The 18,804-nt window shown below is 51.0% G+C and overlaps 1 protein-coding gene across 1 annotated transcript; it reads right to left on the bottom strand.

Moving 5' to 3' along the window:
* Positions 1-16,336: 16,336 nt before the first annotated feature.
* PtA15_12A113 (uncharacterized protein) lies at positions 16,337-16,543 on the bottom strand (the record flags this gene model as incomplete). Its single annotated transcript, XM_053161690.1, has 1 exon — positions 16,337-16,543. The coding sequence occupies one exon, from the start codon at positions 16,541-16,543 to the stop codon at positions 16,337-16,339; it is 207 nt and encodes a 68-aa protein (XP_053025682.1).
* Positions 16,544-18,804: the final 2,261 nt, after the last annotated feature.

The following is an 18,804-nucleotide window of genomic DNA, read 5'->3' as shown; positions in this document are numbered from 1 at the left end:
GCGCGCACGGCGCGCGAGGAGATGATGACATGCTTGTGACAGGCCTCCAGGAATCCAAGTTCCCGGCGAACTTGGAGGATAGGAGGCCATAGCATTCTGTACTGATCCAAGTCGGAGGCTATAAAATCTTATTGATCTGATTATTGATTCTTGCCGATCGAACCCTGATTCTGCGCACCAAGCCTCTGATCTTGATTCCCAATATCTTTCTGAGTTCTCCAAACAACACCGCCGACGAGAATCATACTCTCGTCGTATCAAAACCACTCTCTCAAACCCAAACGCTATCCATCTTCGATCCCTTTTTTTTCCGACTCCTCTCCGGACCACTCTAGAGGGCAGCTCCCCAGCATCTATCCCCTCCCAGCGCTGCCGCCGGCCTAGCACCGGACGGAGCTCCATATTTGGTCCCCCGAGCCGGGATCGAACCAGCGACCTCAAGATTTACAGTCTCGGACTGTGGTTTTGCGGTGCTTGGCGGCTCTCTTTATTTTGTTTGTCGGCTTTCCATCCCGGATCATCCTCCCTTCGATTTCGGAGTCCTCTTTCCCCTCGTCAATCTTCCACAAGACTCTCCCTCTCGATCTCGACCTTCTTTTCTAGGTTTGATTTGTGTTACCAGCGGGGCACAGGGGTATTAAAGTAAGTCCCCTCCAGTTAGTAGCACCTCCGAACTCTACATCGTGTCGAAAAACATCCCGCCACTCCGTGAGCCGCTCTTGATTTCCACTTTCTCCCCCCCCTCGCAGGTTTCCTTGCTATGGCCGAATCCTCAACAGCTGGCAGCAAGATGAAGAAGATCAAGCCCCAGAACAGGACTTGGATCTTCGACGGAAAGGACGTGGAAGAGTTCATCGAATTCTATGAGCTGGCGGCTGATATCGATGAGGCTTCTGACCACGATCGCGCTCGTCAGGCCGGCTGTTTTGTCACGCCGGAGATTTTCAAAATCATTGTCACTCTCGATGGCTACAAGCCGCCGGACTGGGCGAAGCTGAAGGCCTCCATGCTTTCTTATTGGGGAAGGCTCGATAAGGCGCTCTACACGGAGCGAGATTTGGTAGCGCTTGTTTCGACGTGGCAAGGAAAGGGCGGCGTGGCGTCGGTCGCGGACTATCAGGAGTTCCAGAAGACATGGGGTCCCCTGCAGTCTTATCTAGTCTCGAAGAAGCACATCGACTCGGTTGAGGAAATCAGGAAGGACTTCTACCAAGCCTTTTCCCCCGGGCTCCAGGAGCGCATCCGCGATCAACTAATCAAGGACAAGTCGTTGGTAGTCACCCTCGACAACCGTCGACGTCTTCCCGAGTTTAAAATCCTTAAGGCGGCGGTTGACGAGGTGATGGAGGGGCAGGTGGCTCTTACTTTTGAAGATTCCCGGTCTACCGCCCCGGTAGCTTCCCCGTTTCATGCCTCAAACGACATCATGAAGCGGATGGGGGAGGAGCGCAGGCCTGCTCAGACCGCCTCGACTCCCGTGCCGTCAACCTCGATCGATGAGCTGACGAAGATGTTCCAGTCATTGGAACAGTATCTGAAGAAGGAGCCGGCCTCAACCGCGACGGACCGACCAGCTATGATTTGCTTCTACTGTCATCGGGAGAGGCACGGCACCCTCCACTGTCGCGAACTTCAGGCTGACAAGGAGCAGGGCCTGGTCGAGCAGAGGGGGACCAACTTTTTCCTCCCTAACGGCGCCCTCATTCCGTTCGATCGCAGTCGACCGATCAGGCACGTGGTGGCCACGTTTTCTGCCTCCAATCCATCTCGACCGTCGACGCCCACTCGTCAATCAGTCAACGCGGCTTCCTCGGAGTACAAGGCGGGCTGTGGATCTCTAGAACCGATGTGGTACCCACCAGCGGTCTCATCTCAGTCGTTCGCTGGTACTTATGAAGCTGATCCGGCGGGCAGGAAACGCCATGAGGAGCCTAGACCCTTTAAGGCGCCATTAGCCCCTGCCTCGCAGGCGAGACGACCGATCCGAAAGCCATCTCGAGAGGGGGTGGAGCCCAGCAAGAGTGGCCCGGCGGATGAGCCTGAGCTGTTTGATCGGATCATGAATGGACCCGACCCCGATGCTCCCGCCGCCAAGGGCGCTCCTAGCCGACCCGCTACCCCGCCCAAAGCTTCAGGATCCCAGCCTAAGGTGCGGTTCGAGCGGGATGTTCTCAGAGAGCAGCCCGAGGTAGTTACTGAGCTGCTGCGGACGATCGGTGATCTTGAAGTGCCACGCGTGACTGTGTCCCAATTGTGCGCCGCCTCGCCGGCCGTTGCCGAAGGCGTGAAGAAGTGGGTGTCCCGTCGACGCGTGGAGGTGGGATCTGAGGAGCTGAAGGTTAACTCCGGTACTCTAGCGGAGGGAATTGACCCAGACGGTGAATTCGACCCCAATCTCTACTCCTGCCCACTTGGGTATCTTAACTGTAGTGTAGGTGAAGGAGAAGCGATTTCTTCTCCTCTGGTAGACTCAGGATCTCAGCTCAACCTCATCTCAGACACACTCGCGGTCAAGCTGAATCTCACACCTCGGGTAAACTTCAGTTCCGCCGTTTATGGGATCAACAATCAAGCCTGCGAGCTGATTGGAGTCGCGGAGGATGTTCCTATCCGGATCGGTCGATCTATCGTTGGATCCTGCCACTTCTGGATCACTCGAGCGGACGGGCCTTTCATTCTTGGAAGGCCCTTTTTGATGGACTTCAAAGCTACCTTGATGTTCTCCCCAACGGCTGGGGAGAGGATCATCCTTCCGGACCCCAGTGGGCGTAACATCGAGGTGACACTGTGCCCAGTCGACAAAGGACGGTGGGAGCGTGAATTCCCAGCCTACGGCCGGAAGGGGGTGCTGGCCCATTGCGGTCGCATCCTCGAGGGCTCCTCGGAGGACTCGGCTTTTTTATGAAGACCGTCGGTCCAGCAATTGGCAGAGTTAATCAAGGGCCCCAAGCTCTGTCCAAGGGATCGACTTCTCACCCCTGGGCCCGCTCCTCTTCTCTTCTCAAATTTTCTGCGCCTCCGTCTTCCGTCTCTTTCCTCTCAGTTCAGTCTCTCGAAAAACATCAAAGTCAAAAACATCAAGAAAATCAGAAAAACCTCAAAAACATCGCCCCAATTTCTTTCAAGTCTCCGATTCCTCAGTTTTCTCAGTTCTTCTCTTCTCATCTCTCAAGATCAACCCCTTCGGCTCCCCAGTCTAGCGCGAGGGAGGACATGCAGCATGGGCTTTCCGCGGGGGCACTAAAACCAAAAGTAAGTCCCCTCCATAGTATGCATCTCCGGGTAGATACTACCGCATCATCAAAAACTCTACCTTGCGCCACACTCGTGAGCCGTCCGCAATCTCTTGGTTCTGTGCCCAGGCTTTCGGAGGCGCAGCCATCCGATCTCCGTCTCTGCGATGAGAATAATCTATGCCCCGATCTCCGTCTCTGCGATGAGAATAATCTAGTTTTGTCTCAGGACACCCTCCGCGACGAGGTTAAACTAGGCTTGTCTGCAACGACCCTCCGCGACAAGGTTAAACTAGGCTTGTCTGCAACGACCCTCCGCAATGAGGCTAAACTTCCGAGCCTCCGCGACGAGGATAAACTAAAGATCCTCCGCAATGAGGTGAAACTATTAGTTTCAAGCACAGAGGTCCAGGTGAATGCGGAGGAACAAGGTATTCTGCGGAGGAATCGGAGACTGAAAGTAAGTTCTCTCCGATTATGCACCTCCGGGCGTGATGCTCCAAACTTTCGTCAAGCTCTACCTCGTGCCACTGTCGTGAGCCACTCTCCGTCGTCTGGGTTTTCTTACGCAGAAAAAGCCCCTTTCGAGGATTTTTCGGAACTGCGGACGTGGGCGTTGCTCCAGTATGGTCTCAGCGGTTGGTCCCAAAAAGCGCTGTTGGATGCTTGGAAAGCGGGCGAGCCAGTGGTGTTCGCAGCGAAATACAAGCCCGTTTCGCGAAAGATCAAACCTGTTAATCGGCCGATGCCGCAAGGATTGAATCCCCCCCTCCAGAGGCCGCCTCTTTCCCGGGATCCCTATCGACCTTTGCCCCGCTCCCTGGCGGGTCCTTTCACTCCCAAGGGTCGCGTCACCGCGGAAAGACTTCAAGTGGTGAACTTTGGTCCGGACGGCTGGCTCTGGCCGGATGAGCTGAATCTTATCAAGAACGTTTTGGCCGAACGCAATCAGTCTATTGCTTTCGACGAATCCGAGCGTGGATTGTTGAAGGAATCCTACGGTCTTCCTTACGTGATCCCAGTCGTTGAGCACGAGCCTTGGCAAAAGAAACGGATTCCAATACCGGCCGCAAAAATGGACGAATACACTCGAATTCTTCGGGAGCGGGTACGAAACGGCTTGTACGAGCAGTCCACCTCATCTTACTCAAGTCCCGTCTTTTGCGTCCTCAAGAGCAACGGGAAGCTTCGGATCGTCCACGATCTCCAACCGTTGAACAAGGTCACCGTGAAAGATGCCGGGGTGCCGCCGGCCACGGAGGATTTTGTCGAGTCTTTTTCTGGGCGGGTTTGTTACGGCCTGGGTGACATAATGGGCGGCTATGATGAGCGCGCCCTCGATCCAATCTCTCGGCCGCTGACAACATTCGACACACCTCTCGGCCGGTTTCAATTGACCCGCCTCCCGCAGGGCGCCACTAACTCTGTCGCTGTTTATCAAGCGCAGATGATGTGGGTCCTGCAGGAGGAGATCCCCGATCACGCTGGCGTGTTTATCGATGACGGGGGCATCAAAGGCCCGGTTTCCGACTATGATAACGAGGTTTTGGCTTGGCACCCGGGAGTCCGGCGCTTCGTGTGGGAGTACGCGACCACTTTGGAGCGCGTCCTCTTTCGGATCGAGGAGGCTGGGTTGACGGTGTCCGCGGCGAAGCTGGCGGCCTGCGTGCCCGCCCTGGAAATCGTAGGCCACGTTGTGTGCAAAGAGGGTCGACGGATGGCCAGGAATAAGATAAACAAGATCTTGTCCTGGCCAACACCATCGGATGCGACGGAGGTTCGAGGGTTCCTTGGGGTGGTCGTGTATGTGCGAATATTTATCCCCTCCCTGTCTCAAATCTGTATCCCTCTTCGGCGACTGACGCGCAAGGATGCGGTATTCATCTGGACCGAGGATTGCGAGGCCGCCTTCCGGCGATTGAAGGAAATGGTGGGGAAAGATATCGTGCTGGCGAAGGTTGCTTATGGACCCGGGGCTGGGAAGCTCCGACTGGCGGTCGACTCTAGTTTTCACGCCGCCGGAGCTGTTCTCACACAGGAAGATATGAACGGGTTCGATAGGCCAGCGTTGTACGAGTCTCTCTTGTTTTCCGACGTCGAGTCTCGGTATTCCCAGCCCAAGCTCGAGCTTTGTGGCGTTGCCAGGATTCTCAAAAAACTGCAGGTTGTCTTGTGGGGGCAGCACTTCGAGCTCCTCGTCGATGCACAGTCTCTCGTGCAAATGATTAACGCCCCGAGCCTACCCAACGCGCCAATGACGCGTTGGGTGGCCTTCATCCACCTCTTTTCGTTCGATATCGCTCATCGACCTGGTAAATCGTTTACGATGCCTGATGGACTTTCCAGGCGTCCCCAGGGGGACAACGAGTCGGACCCTCCTGAGGAGGAGTTCGACGAAGAAACCCCTCTTATCCGACCGGCTCTCTCTTTCTCACTCAAGGCGGGGTCGGAGTATTCGGGTCTCCAGGACGGCTTCTGGAGACAGCTGGAGGAATATCTTACAACCCTGTCTCGGCCAAGCGGCATGGACCAACGCGCGTTCCAGGCTCTTAAGAGGAAAGCGTCGGAATTTTTCGTGCAGGCGGGTCGCCTTTTGAAGCGGGGTACTCCGTTACCCAGGATCGTGGTCACTATTCCGAGCCAGCAGGATGCTATCCTCCGCCGTCTGCACGAAGACCTTGGCCATCGTGGGACGGCGGAGACCTATCGCCGGATCTCCGATCGCTTTTGGTGGCCGTCTTTGAAGAAATCGGTTCAGACGTGGTGCCGCAGCTGCGAGGCTTGTCAGAAGAGAGATTTGCGGCGGCCGGTGGAAGTGCGCTACCCGACGGGCGAAGACACACTTTTCGGGAGAGTCTCCATGGACGTCGTACACATCAAGGCGAGTGGCGCGAAATATCTTATCGTCGCTCGCGACGACTTCTCGGGGTGGGTTGAGGCCAAATTTCTTAACAACATTACGTCGGAGGCCGTCGCCGCTTTTCTGCACGATCACTGGACCATGCGGTACGGCTTGGCCCGCGCATACTCAACTGATGGTGGCTCTGAGTTCGGCGGGGCTCTCGCGGAAATGCTCAGGTCGTTGCCAGGGCAGCATCGGGTGTCGACGCCTTACTACCCTGAGGCACAGGGAATGGTTGAGCGCGGACACGCGCCTCTCAAGGCGGCTTTGGCTAAGCTCGCAGGCGAATCGGGGAAAAATTGCAAGAAATTTCTCCCACTGGTCTTGTTCTCTGATCGGATCTCGACCAAGCGCTCGACGGGGTATTCCCCGTACGAGTTGGTGTTCGGCCAACGAGCGGCCCTTCCCATCGATCTGGACATAGAGTCATTCCTGGGTGTCGACTGGGAGGAGGTTCGCAGTACTGCGGACTTGTTGGTGGCTCGCTCCCGACAGCTTGAGCGAAGCGAGGAGTCTCGATCTGTTGCCCACGAAAGAATGATGAAGTCCCGAGCAGAGTCGATCCGCTATTGGCAAAATCGCAACGCCGACCGAATGCGCGATCCTCTCCCTCCGGGCACCCTAGTTTTGGCCTACAATCGCTCACTGGAGGTTCAGTGGGGGCAGCTCTTTGCCCACAAATGGAACGGGCCTTATCGAGTCGTCAAGCAAGTTGAAGGCGGGTCTTATGTCCTCTCGGAACTCGACGGAACGGAACTTAAACGCCGGTTCGCGGCGGATCAGGTCAAGCGGTACTTTCCGCGCGGGGGCATTTCTGACCAGAAGTAAGTCCCCCTCCTTAGTATGCACCTCGGGTCCTACTACTCCCCTCGTCGTAAGCATTACTTTAGCCACTGCCGTGAGCCGCTCGTGGGACCCCTTTTCTTCTTCTTCTGTCTTTAGCGCGGTTTCTCTTCGGATTCTTGGCAACGAGCGTGCAGTCTAGGGACAGACTGTAAATGGTGGGGTGATGTGGTGGTCAATCCGGTAGTCAAGATCAGATCAGCTTTCAGTCTCAGCCTCACCGGCACAATCCTCAAGATCCCATCCTCAAGATTCCATATTCAAGATTCTCTCAGGTTCCCTGGCTCCCTTTTCCTCACTCTCCACATCTCCACTTCCCTTCCCTTTCCCCTCTCACCTTTTCCCTTTCTTGGTCCTAACACAGAACTACCTGTGGATTTATTCCTGTTGTTGTCTTTTCTGGTCTTGTTTCTTCCTTGTTTTTTTTTTTTCTCAGTCATGTTCATTTCCATTCTTCCTGGTCCCTTCCTCATCTTCTTAAATTGTGGTTCTCATAGATTTCATGTTTTCAGCGCTTGGTTTTATTTCTCTTTCTTTTTCTTCCTTGTGTTGTCTTTTTTTCTTTTCTTTCTCTCTGTTGTCGGTGGTGTGTGCGCGCGCACGGCGCGCGAGGAGATGATGACATGCTTGTGACAGGCCTCCAGGAATCCAAGTTCCCGGCGAACTTGGAGGATAGGAGGCCATAGCATTCTGTACTGATCCAAGTCGGAGGCTATAAAATCTTATTGATCTGATTATTGATTCTTGCCGATCGAACCCTGATTCTGCGCACCAAGCCTCTGATCTTGATTCCCAATATCTTTCTGAGTTCTCCAAACAACACCGCCGACGAGAATCATACTCTCGTCGTATCAAAACCACTCTCTCAAACCCAAACGCTATCCATCTTCGATCCCTTTTTTTTCCGACTCCTCTCCGGACCACTCTAGAGGGCAGCTCCCCAGCATCTATCCCCTCCCAGCGCTGCCGCCGGCCTAGCACCGGACGGAGCTCCATAACAGAAGCTGAAATTGATAATGTTACAACTATGATTGCAGCTCAACCAGAGTTGAGGATGAAAAAAAATAGTAGAAAAAAGGGGAAAGCTTAAGCCATCCCAGAAATGTAAATTAGAGAAAAAAAGGTTCAGAAACAAAGACGGCAGATTGATTTTAAAAAAGTCTCTGCCAAAAATGCTAATTCTCTACTGCTGCAGGGTCAACATAGCCCGTAAGTCCCTCCTTTGGAGGTCGCTTCACTCCCCCAAGGAGGGAATTAGCAGTTAGGTGTTGGAGAATGCAGTCGTCAATTCTGGCGCTTCACTACTAGGGCTTCAAGCTCATTTATTCTTACCAGCTTCTTGTGCCTTCTCTGAGTTTTCATCCACACTAGAGTCCAAGGCGGCTACGCCGCCGCACCCAGAGGGTTGTTGGAGAAAGTGAAACAGCGGCGACACCAGGAAACCCCGCACCGTCAGCCCTGCTGACACCAAGGAGAAGGCCGCCGCGCAACTGACTTTCTAACCCTGTAGATCTTGCCTTGAAGACAATCACAAGCAGTTAAAATTCCGACTGACAAATGTTGGCCCAGGCGAGAAACATCCAAAAATGTTCAAAAGTCAAGCAGGAGGGGCTCATTTAGGACCAAGGCGCACCCAGCAAGTAACACACCTCAACTACAAATTTATCAATGCTAAGTTCCTCCACAAGATATGGTTACAGAAAGAAGACTGAGGGAGCGCGCTAAACATATTACCAACAGGTGTTTTGGAAATACAAGACTCGGGAGTATGACTTATTCCCCCAGCAAAACGCACTGCAGAAAAGGTTTCTACTTTACAAGTAGCAAATCAACCCACACCCTCCGAGGAAAACAAACATTTTCAAAAGTCAACATTCAGCGAGCTGGACGTCCCATCAGAATCATTATCCAGCAGATCCTCTGATGAAACGGTCACCTGGGTAACCTGAAAAGCATGAAAGCGTCAGCCCAATGCAGCAATACTTTGCCAAAGATTCCATCATAGTCATTCACCTCAACAATCATTCGACACGACCTGTTCCCAAAACCCTCCAGTGACCCCTTATACGCGATCTTACTCCCGTTGAATAAATTCAATCCTTTTGGGAAGTCATCCGATGCCAAGCCTAATATACAACGCACACGGAAAACTCCATTGTTTGACAGCTTTGGAAATCGTCAGCACAATTACAAAAGAGAAAGAGCAGACGCCGCACCTCGCCTGTATGCTCCACGGTAATATCCGCCAGAATGACACTTGTGTCTGGCCAGGAAGGCTTGCTCTTAATTTTAACGACAGTCCCAACACCGGAAACCTGGACGCGTCTCCATTCCATGTGATGTCGCTCGAGGTTCGAGTTCCTCTGATCACCAGGCGTCCAAGTCAGCTTAGGAACACGCATAAAGTTTACTCCTTTTATCTCTCCCTCAATTGCATAAAGTTGGCCCGCTACGAGCGGTGTATCTGAGTTGTCCGCCGTCATTAAGTTTACTTGGAAAATTGTCTTCCCGCGAGTCCACGTCCCTGACGAAGCCGCGTAACTCTTACTCGCGCGGGGAGTATCGCCACTTGGATGCCTGACAAATTGGTGTGCCTGAGAGGGGCCATGAGTCTCTTTTCGAAGCTTAAATATCAAGACCAACTCACTTCTCCAACTGGAATGAACTTTCCAACAAAGCGCAAACGATCCTTGCCATCTATAAATGAATCGCCAGTGGCCAAAGTGATCTTCGCCTTTTGGAGCATGTTGGATGGCTTCAAGCAATTTAAATGAAATTCCAGTTAGTTTGAAAGAGATTGTCCGAAGCTGAGAGGCGTTGGATTAGATTGACAAAAAGTTCGTCAGTCCAGGGCAACAGCTTTTAAGGCAAATTTGCCACTTCAACTGAGCGCCCAATAATCCGCTGCCCGCCACGACACCGCGTCCTACGCCACAGCTCTCCCCGAGGCGTGTTGCACCCGTGAATGCCACGGCGTCCGTGGCAAACAGCCAGATTCGTCTTGTACCTTTGAAGGGATGCCAAAAACAACGTATCATTATACATCTGCCAAGCAAACCATGCCCATCGTGCCCAACGAGTTACAATGGCCCAGGTGAATCCATCCCGGCCTCACACCTGCGGGACATCCCGAAACCTGCTCCCGTCTCAGCACCTCTCCTCCGATGATGTCGGTTGTAACTAATGCCCTGTCAACCTAGGCTCTGTTGCTGTTAAGGCCCTGAGGCATGCAAAGCATGGGTCGTCAAGGCCACAAGATTTCTCTACCACATCCGCGAGAGAACTCATCGTTAAGGCCATACAAGAGCTTTTCATTACGCGCGAAATGTATAATTCAACAGCAAAACAATTCGACGTTATTTTCCTGCAGAGGTTCATCACCTTTGATCATCAACATGGGAACTTCTCCAATGACGAAAATACATTAAGCGCAAGAGACGCGAGATAAAGTAAACGTTCACCGTGCCGTTGTCAGGTTACAACCCGCCCCACGAAAATCGCACGTAGCATACATCCTCCATTTGAACCTTCCTCAAAAGCCAATGGTCTTGAATTCAACCTGGAACAGGAAAGCGTCAGTCACGAGCTGATGAGCCAGAAGTTTTCAATGCACTCTTATTCCGGGACGGGTTGAAAATTGATTTATGGACTACGTTGATTACCCCATCCCAATTCTTTGGCTTTGCAACAAGTAAATCCTTCACATTTGAGACCCGCGATAACGCAACGTAAAGTTGACCATGAGCGAATATGTCTGTCTGCAGAAACACCCCGACCCGCGCAAGGGTTTGTCCTTGGCTTTTGTTGATGGACATGGCGTACGCCGGCTTGACTGGAAACTGAAATCTGAAAAACGACTGGCCCGATCCCTTATTTGCCTTAGTCTGTAGCTTTATCCTAGGCAAAGTAACTTCTTCGCCACCAAATGGCCCACCCATTATCACGCCACATAAAAAACCTTGCGCAACTTGAGTTAGAAGGACCCGAGTCCCGTTGCAAATACCATTTCCAATCCTCAAGTTACGGGTCACCACAACTGGCATCCCAACTTTTAGGGTTAAAATATGATCCGGCAGTCCCTGTGGAGAAAGCTTATTCAAGCACTCTTCCGGTAAACTGTCAAATGCATCGGGATCCGGAGTATCAATTGACCTCAAAACAGTAGCCTGACCCGGAAGCATCCTCATCACTTCCTCATTGATATTCTTGATGTCTCTGTTCAATGGGGCCAATATGCATCGCTCATTCAGGTACTTGACTTTTTCTCCAATCGGTTTTCTGTTTTGTTCGGATATATCCTTGTACACAAAATCAATCAATGCAATGCTACTTGTGACATCCAAATCAAAATCAATAATGTTTATGTTATTTAGATTGATAACCTCGAAGTCGTTCGACTGGTTAACCCCTTCGCCAAGGGCTAACAGGGACTCCGCAAAATTGACGTTGTCGGCTGCCTCATCTTCCGCCAGTGCCCTGGCAAGCCGCATGTTTTCCTTCAGCTTTAACTGCGTGAGTGCCTCCCAAAGTACCGACGATTTCAATGTTGCATTAAAGGACTTAGGAAATTCGTCGTATTTCATGACAGGAAGAATTTGTCTGAAGTCGCCAGCGAATACGACAGTCTTCCCGCCGAAGGGTTGATTGGAACCACAGAGCCGCTGTAAAGTGATACTCACCGCCTCAATTGCAAAGCGGTGAATCGTGACGATCTCATCCCAGATGATGAGGTTTGAATTGATCAGCTTTTCGCCCAAAATCGTGTCGGCCTCCACGGTGCACTCGGCTCCCTCAACTGGATCGATGGGAATGTGCAGTTTGTCCGCCGCGGAGCAGGAGCGCGGCAACCCCTGACGAGGCGACTACGATATTCCGGTGACCTCGAACCTCGGATGCATCAATGATTGAATTGAGGAGGAAGGTCTTCCCCGTTCCTCCCGGCCCATCGATATAGTACATTCTCCCTTTCGCGGAACCCAACGAGCTTACGACCTTCTTGAATATCGTCCGTTGGCCATGGTTGAACTGCGCCTGGTGACGTTCAAGTTGTGAGCATATGTCGGTTGTTTGGTGAGGCGTCAACCTTTCTCGTCGCATCTCATCAAGGATACCTCTTTCTTCGGAGGAAACAGCGATTCCGCAACTCGCCAGCAAGCTAGCCATGCTTTCCATCATCGCCTCGAGGCGGAAAATGCCGAGGACACGGCGCTCTTCCAACCGTAGTTGGCGGCTATTCCGTACCGTCATGTCCACTCGGATTAAGTCGTCGGTAAGAGCCTCGAGATGCGCATCAAACAGTGCCTTTGGGTCTGAAGGCGGAGAGTGGACGCAGATGATAGCGTACATTTGGGTGAGTTGGTAGCCCGACTGAACTAACCCCGCCTCCGCCAAAGCTAAGTCATAGAGAGAATCATTCGCGAGTAATCCGCGAGCGTTGCAAGCATCCTGGTAGGAAGCATAGAGTTCGCCATTGAATTTCCGGAAATCTTCAAAGGATTGTGCCCCCTTTATGTGGAGCAGCAATACTCAAAGGTAAAATTTTTCCCCAGCAAGATAAGACACCGTGTAAATCCTGCCAACGCATTCTGCTTTAGTTTTTCGAGGTTTCCACTCCTTTTCGCCCTTATGCCACCAGAAAAAGACGGGAATGTCCCCATATAGTAACGTTCTCGCTCGCCGGCCATCTGCACCAACTGCGTCCGTCTGATTCAGTTGTAGATAGCCTGTAAGCGTTGTTCGTGCTGCTTTCCCGCTTTTGATCTGACCTTCAGCCCCCTCGTTCTCATTGAAATAGACAACATTTTTGTTTTCTTCGTGAATGGTAAGGCGAGTTACCGCCGGTGATCTATCTGAAAGGGGAAACTTAAAAAGACGCCAAGCAGCTGCAGTTGATGTGTTAGCTCCAAAAGTAGTTAATCAGGAGAACCAAAACTTCTACTAACCTTCAGGCGGTGATATATACCGGGCGTCAATATAAGCCTTAGTCTCATCTTCGACTTCCAATGCCATGTAACTCCGGTCATGCCCCTTTGTTATATACTTATACAAGTATTTGATTGCTGTGCTATGTACCGGAATCTCAACGTTTATGTGGCACTGGAACATTAACGTGAGGAATTTGTTGAAAGGCACAACTGAACCGTTGTCAAACCGTGTGGCTTGTTTCTGGACAAAACGTCCGTCATTGCGTCGCAAATACACAGGATATGCTCCATTGACAGTGACTGTGCGTGGCGAGAAGGGTTTCGGGAATCCTAGCTTGCAACCCTTCTCCCGAAAACAAGACCTGCCCTCGCATGGGCCGTGTAGCATAAACCGGGTGACAAGGGCGTGCAGTTGCGGCTCAACTTCGTCGGGGATTTCCGCTGACACAAGGAGATCAATTTTTTCCGGCGTAGTCGGCTTGTCCTTTTCGTCGAGCGTGACCATCAGGTGGGCGTGCGGCAAACCGCGCTTTTGAAACTCAATGGTGTATACGTATGCAACCACCTTTCCAAGACAACCCATTTTCACAAGTTCATGTATTAATCCTTTAATCTTGAGACAAAAGACTCGCGCGACGATCGTGGGATGGTCGAAGGCCTTTTCGCCCTTTGGAATCATCGACGCTATCGCAATCCAATCTGGATTTGCGGTCATGGTTATAAAAAGGGACGGCGGGCCGAACTTGTTGCAAATTGCCATTGAATCGTAGTAAAGTTGGCTCATTCCGCGGGGACTTCCAATAAAAGTGGCAGGCAACACGACACGCCTAGCTGAATAAGATTTCTGGTTCTCGAGACCCTTTATCAGTGCACTATATTGACTCGCCTTCATAGCTTCCTGATTATCCCTTATGTACTGCAATCGTTGGCGTTCAACGCAAACGTACATATCGACAACGAATTCTTGGAGGAGTGATTTGCTGCGAAGAATTGGGGAGAACCTTCCAGGTCGGTCGAAAAGGAGATGCGCGTACCATTCGAGTGATCCCACTTTCCTGTTCTTGACTGAAGGCAGCGTCAGCTCATTGATCTAATTTCCAGTAAGCGGGACTGGCAAACCCCTTTCAGTTGAACAACGGTAATGCAAGTGCCATTGCTGTTCGCCCCTCGGAAAAAAGAGCGGGTATCGTAGAGGAAAATAAGAAGAATGCGTGTCTGAAATTGAAATCAACTTATCATCCTTGCGGTGGAGTAAAATATCTCTTTCCTGCAGGATTTCCCCGTCGCCCGCCACCACCGCGGCCACTTCGCTGAGGGTAGGCTCATTGTACCACTTTGGGTCTGCGCCGGGTCTTGAGATCCCTTTAAGCTTCAGCGTTTTCGCGTTCGACTCTTCGAGGACCTGACGTGCCGATTTGAACAACTTTGCATAAGGGTTATGCTTATACATATAGGCCATGATTGTTGAAACGGTCGAAGGTTGCAGCCTTGAAACTCCCCCGTTGATGATTCCCAATCCTTGTGCCTTCCGAACCCAAAGTTCTGCCTCGTTTGTTCCATGATCGCCAACGACGAAAATTTGGGCAAACCCCGGGTCAGCCGGTCTTAAAGGCTCAATGCTAGAAATCAGGTGAGTAAGGCCGCCGCTCATCTGAAAAACATTAACACCAGCCGGCCCCTGCACCGAGTAGTCAATGTTGGTGCGCAGTGACGTAAATGACACGGCGTTGTTGTACATCCGCGTCAGATTCTGGAAGTTAAGCGCAGCTGGAAAGCACACATTAGTTGTTGGATTGTTGGATAACATCCTTAAATGAGGTACTCACAAGGAGTCTTCAGTGTGAACAGCTTCTCGAGAACTTTTGGGTAGCACTTTGCCGCTTCGTCAAATATAGGCAGCCTTACTTTGTTCTTCCCACAGCACATTGTATAGTCTATTGCCGCCTTGTTCTTATCGCTGACCGCACATTCACCAGCCCAGTGCAAGGCCCCACAGGAAGCGCAAAGACAATTGCACAGCCCAATATTATGTGGTATACTGACAAAGTCGAAACCAAGAATCTTCTTTTCACAGTTTTGTGACGGGTGGTCAATGACTTTTCCCTTTGATTCTACCATCCCGTCAGGTTTCTAAGAGCGCAAACATCAAGTCAATTCGTTCGAGCAGAAAGACGAATGAGTCAGTATTTCAACTTGGATATTGAATCAATTACATAGCCAACAGAAATGCGCGACCTACGTTTCGCGACGGCGGTGACTTCACCTTGCTGAATTACTTGAGAGCGGAGACTGGTTTGGAGGGTACAGTAAAAGTGGTTGGCGCTTGAGTCTTCACCGGTGATTGGAGTTTGCGGCTGATGGTTCTTTTCTACTCAAATTTATTCTTAGTGCCTCATCATTGCCTCACTATTTGTCATTCAAAATTTCTCCTTCGTTCGTCGAGTCTCTATATTTCTATCAAAACCTGGACCAGTTTGGTCCATACAAAAATTTAGCCGGTTCTGATCAAGATATGTCTGCCGCTATACAGTCTGTGCTCATCATGCGAGGCTTGAGCGTTGCGCTGACCTTCTCGGGCCGTTTGCCCGGGCTGGTTTTCGTGTTCTTCTCTCTTGCGCAATCGTCCGTGCCAAGTCATTAATCTTGAGACCATTAGCGTTGGTGGCTGAAACATTAAGTGGTGCTTCCCATCAGAATCAACTCATGTATGCCTTTGGCCAGTTCAGTTACAGGGCGCTCACCGCACTATGAGACTCCCCCCTTCCCTTCAGTTTTAGTCAATCAGGTCATCGGGGATTTGGGGGGCATTGTCATTTCAGCTAAGCGGCTCAACGATACTCGGGTCAGATCACCCAATTAATGCAGCGAGTCTTCATTTATGAACTCCAGCGTGGAGTAGGCACATATTTGCGTTCGCCGTAGCATCGCCCCTGTAAGAAGATCTCTCTCGTTCAAATGTTTTCACGCGAACTTAAGACAACAGACACCATTTCCCTGCGACTTGATAGTACCACGCCCCTTCGCTTCCAATTTGTCATATCTCACTTGATCACTGTATGTTTTACATTCCAGTTGAAAAAAAATTTTTGGAACTTGCTCATAGTTGCTTCAAAGGACCTTGAATTCCGGACAAAAAATGATCCTCAAACTGTAGGACGAAGGGAGAAGGAAAACAGACGCTTCAGATTAGAGGAAATTACAGACTTTCTGTAAGATTGGTTTGGCAACGCTTTGTTTGATATTAAGTCGACAAGCACCTTGTAGAGCCGCCGCGCCTGACACTCGGCCGATACTATGTCGCTGATAAAACTGACTTATGTGTGAGGAGTTTGGAAAAAAACCGCTCCACCTAGGGTGTCTGAGTGGATACATTCCCATCAGAATGGCCTATTCGCCTACTACGGCACGGGAGATTACGCACCAACCTGTAAACCTCACAACTTCTTGAGGCGTTTGGCGGCATCCAAGAGGATAGCCTTGCGCGGTCGACCTCGGGTTGGTTTAACTGCCACCTCCTCTTCATCGTCTTCCTCTGCCTCAGGCTTGACTTCCACCTCATTGTCTTCTTCACCGGCAGATTCTTCTTCAATGACCGCCTTCGCCTTGCCCTTAGAGCCAGAGGGAACGGGGTCCGGCGACATCTTCGTGAAGATCCTTTTGCAGGGGGAAGCGCTTGGTGTAGTTAATGGAGAGGTCGGGTCTTCCGATCCAAGCTTCAATCTATAAATCACTTTCAGTCAGTGGCTAATTGCTGCCTAGTCTCCGGGCCACGCACATGTTTCTTCCTTTGCCATGAGGACCCAACTTCGCAGGTGAGCCTGAGCCACTTGCTTGGCTGGGTTGGTGCCCGCTGGTTATACTGCAGTCGTTGACCTGTAATTGTTATCCGGTCAGCGAGCTGTGAGGGAAAAAATGATAAGTCCTTACCAAAATGACAGCCATTTTTTGATCAAGGTCAAAGTCGACTAAAACCCCGCTGATTTCACATTCCCGCCCAATGACGTAGAGCGCGTGAGTCTTGATAAAGTTTTTTGACCCGGGGACAACATATTTGACCTTGAAGGATTTGTGACGTCGTTCCTAGCAGTAACAGCTCAGTTTCTGCGCGAGATTGAAAGACTGGATGGCTTACTTGAGAATCCCAATCACTATGCTCCATTGTGACTTCGAGGGCTCTGTCATTCCCGGCAGTGACTTCTTCTCGTTTGATGACAATTCCGAGGCCGATTACACTTGCCTTATTGGCGAAATCAAACCCCTCCTTGCCAATTTCCCTGACGCGCGAGACCAAATGTTGATTGTACGTCAAAATTGGCGTCTTGCCGTCGTTCGTCGCAATTAACTTCCCAGCCATGAAGTAGAAAACATTCGCAGCCAGGACGTTGGCAAGGGCGGTGTTTGTAGTGAGAGTGATCTCAAAGTCTCTTTGGGCAGCCCCGTCGACACCGGCGCATTGCAAGAATGATTGCGTCGTCACGTTACCGTACTGGTTTGCGCGTATGTTTTCTGGAACAGACTGTGGGGACCTTTAGCGAAAACGTCACACGTATGACGCATGGGGGCAACGTACATCCGCGAGAGGTTCGTACATGCTCGTCATGTGAACGGGGTGGTTTGGGTTCCTGTTCATAGCCATTCCTAATCTATAATGTTAGATGTGCTGGTGAGGATCGGTGGTGCGCGTTACGGTCGAGTTCTGGCGCTGTCTTGGTGAAGGCTAAGGTGGAAACCAATATAAAATAATTAGAAGGTAAATTGTTAACAATGTGGATAATAATGAGATCAATTGTACTAAAGTTTTTGATTTAAACACTCAAATTGAGACCTACAGGGAGAGGGCGGAGCGGGAGTTTCGAGTTCTGCTTGAGGGGTCGGCGAAGACGAGTGTAAAGGAACAGCGAGTGATTGCTTTGAGGAAAAAACAACAGCAGCGGAGCAAGCTCAGCAGGGTTTTGAGGAGAAGGCGGCAATGAGACAAAACGGGAGCATAGTAGGTGAGTTGATGCCGAGTGAAGTAAGAATCAGTGTGGCAAAAGCCTCTCTTTTAAAGGTATTCGCCCAGTCAGGGAGAACACTATGCATGAGGTAGTTGTTAGCGCCAAGGGAAGTAAAATTGAACCAAGCAACAGTTTCTTACCACAAGCGTTTGAGGCCCAGTCCCTGTGTGGCGCCAATCAGGGTACCAATTGAAACTTGACTCGAGGGTCCGATGACTGCAACCTTTCAGGACAAGTGACAAGGCACTGCCGGCGGAATTCGCAGATGCACTCACGGGTAGTGGAGCCTGAGAATCTGCAACCAGGTGCTGGACCAGATTAATGTGAACTAACGCCCCTGTGAAAAGACCCTGATTGATCAAAGACCTCGTCAATGGTTAGCTGAGTTGCGAAGCGACCCGACGTGTGACCTGTACATCAAATCATGAATAGAAAACATCGAGTATCCAGTATAATATTAGCCTTCTTCTTCGCTAGGCAGCAAAGATCCCTGCCAAGGGGTAAAATACAAGGCTTCCTGCACTCTATGATTCACGGGCCCTTGGGAATCAAACGTGGGGGGGAAAGCAAGAGTTGTAAATCGGAAAAAAAAAACGGCCAGCTAAGAGTTCACTCGGAGGATGACTTACATTAGGAGTATGTATGTATATGCCTTTCCGGGAGGTGTAGTCCTCCACGAGTGGTTACGGTTGCGTGATCGTATTGAAACCGCAAGCTGAAAGGTCAGCCCTGATCCGGAAGCAACAAAACATTATCTAAACGGGAATATCAGTTTCCCAATGAAGATTCTCGATGAAACATCCCTGTGAAAAACCTGTGAAAAATACCGGTAAGGAGAAACAGGCAAGAAGCCCTTCAACCATATAATGGGTTGATCATTGAGTGGTTTTCCGCTGGCGGCTTGA

The sequence above is a fragment of the Puccinia triticina genome, chromosome 12A, assembly GCF_026914185.1.
Source record: "Puccinia triticina chromosome 12A, complete sequence".
Classification (NCBI taxonomy): domain Eukaryota; kingdom Fungi; phylum Basidiomycota; class Pucciniomycetes; order Pucciniales; family Pucciniaceae; genus Puccinia; species Puccinia triticina.
Note: the sequence above shows the minus strand (reverse complement) of the source record. Positions and strands in the feature narration are given on the sequence as shown.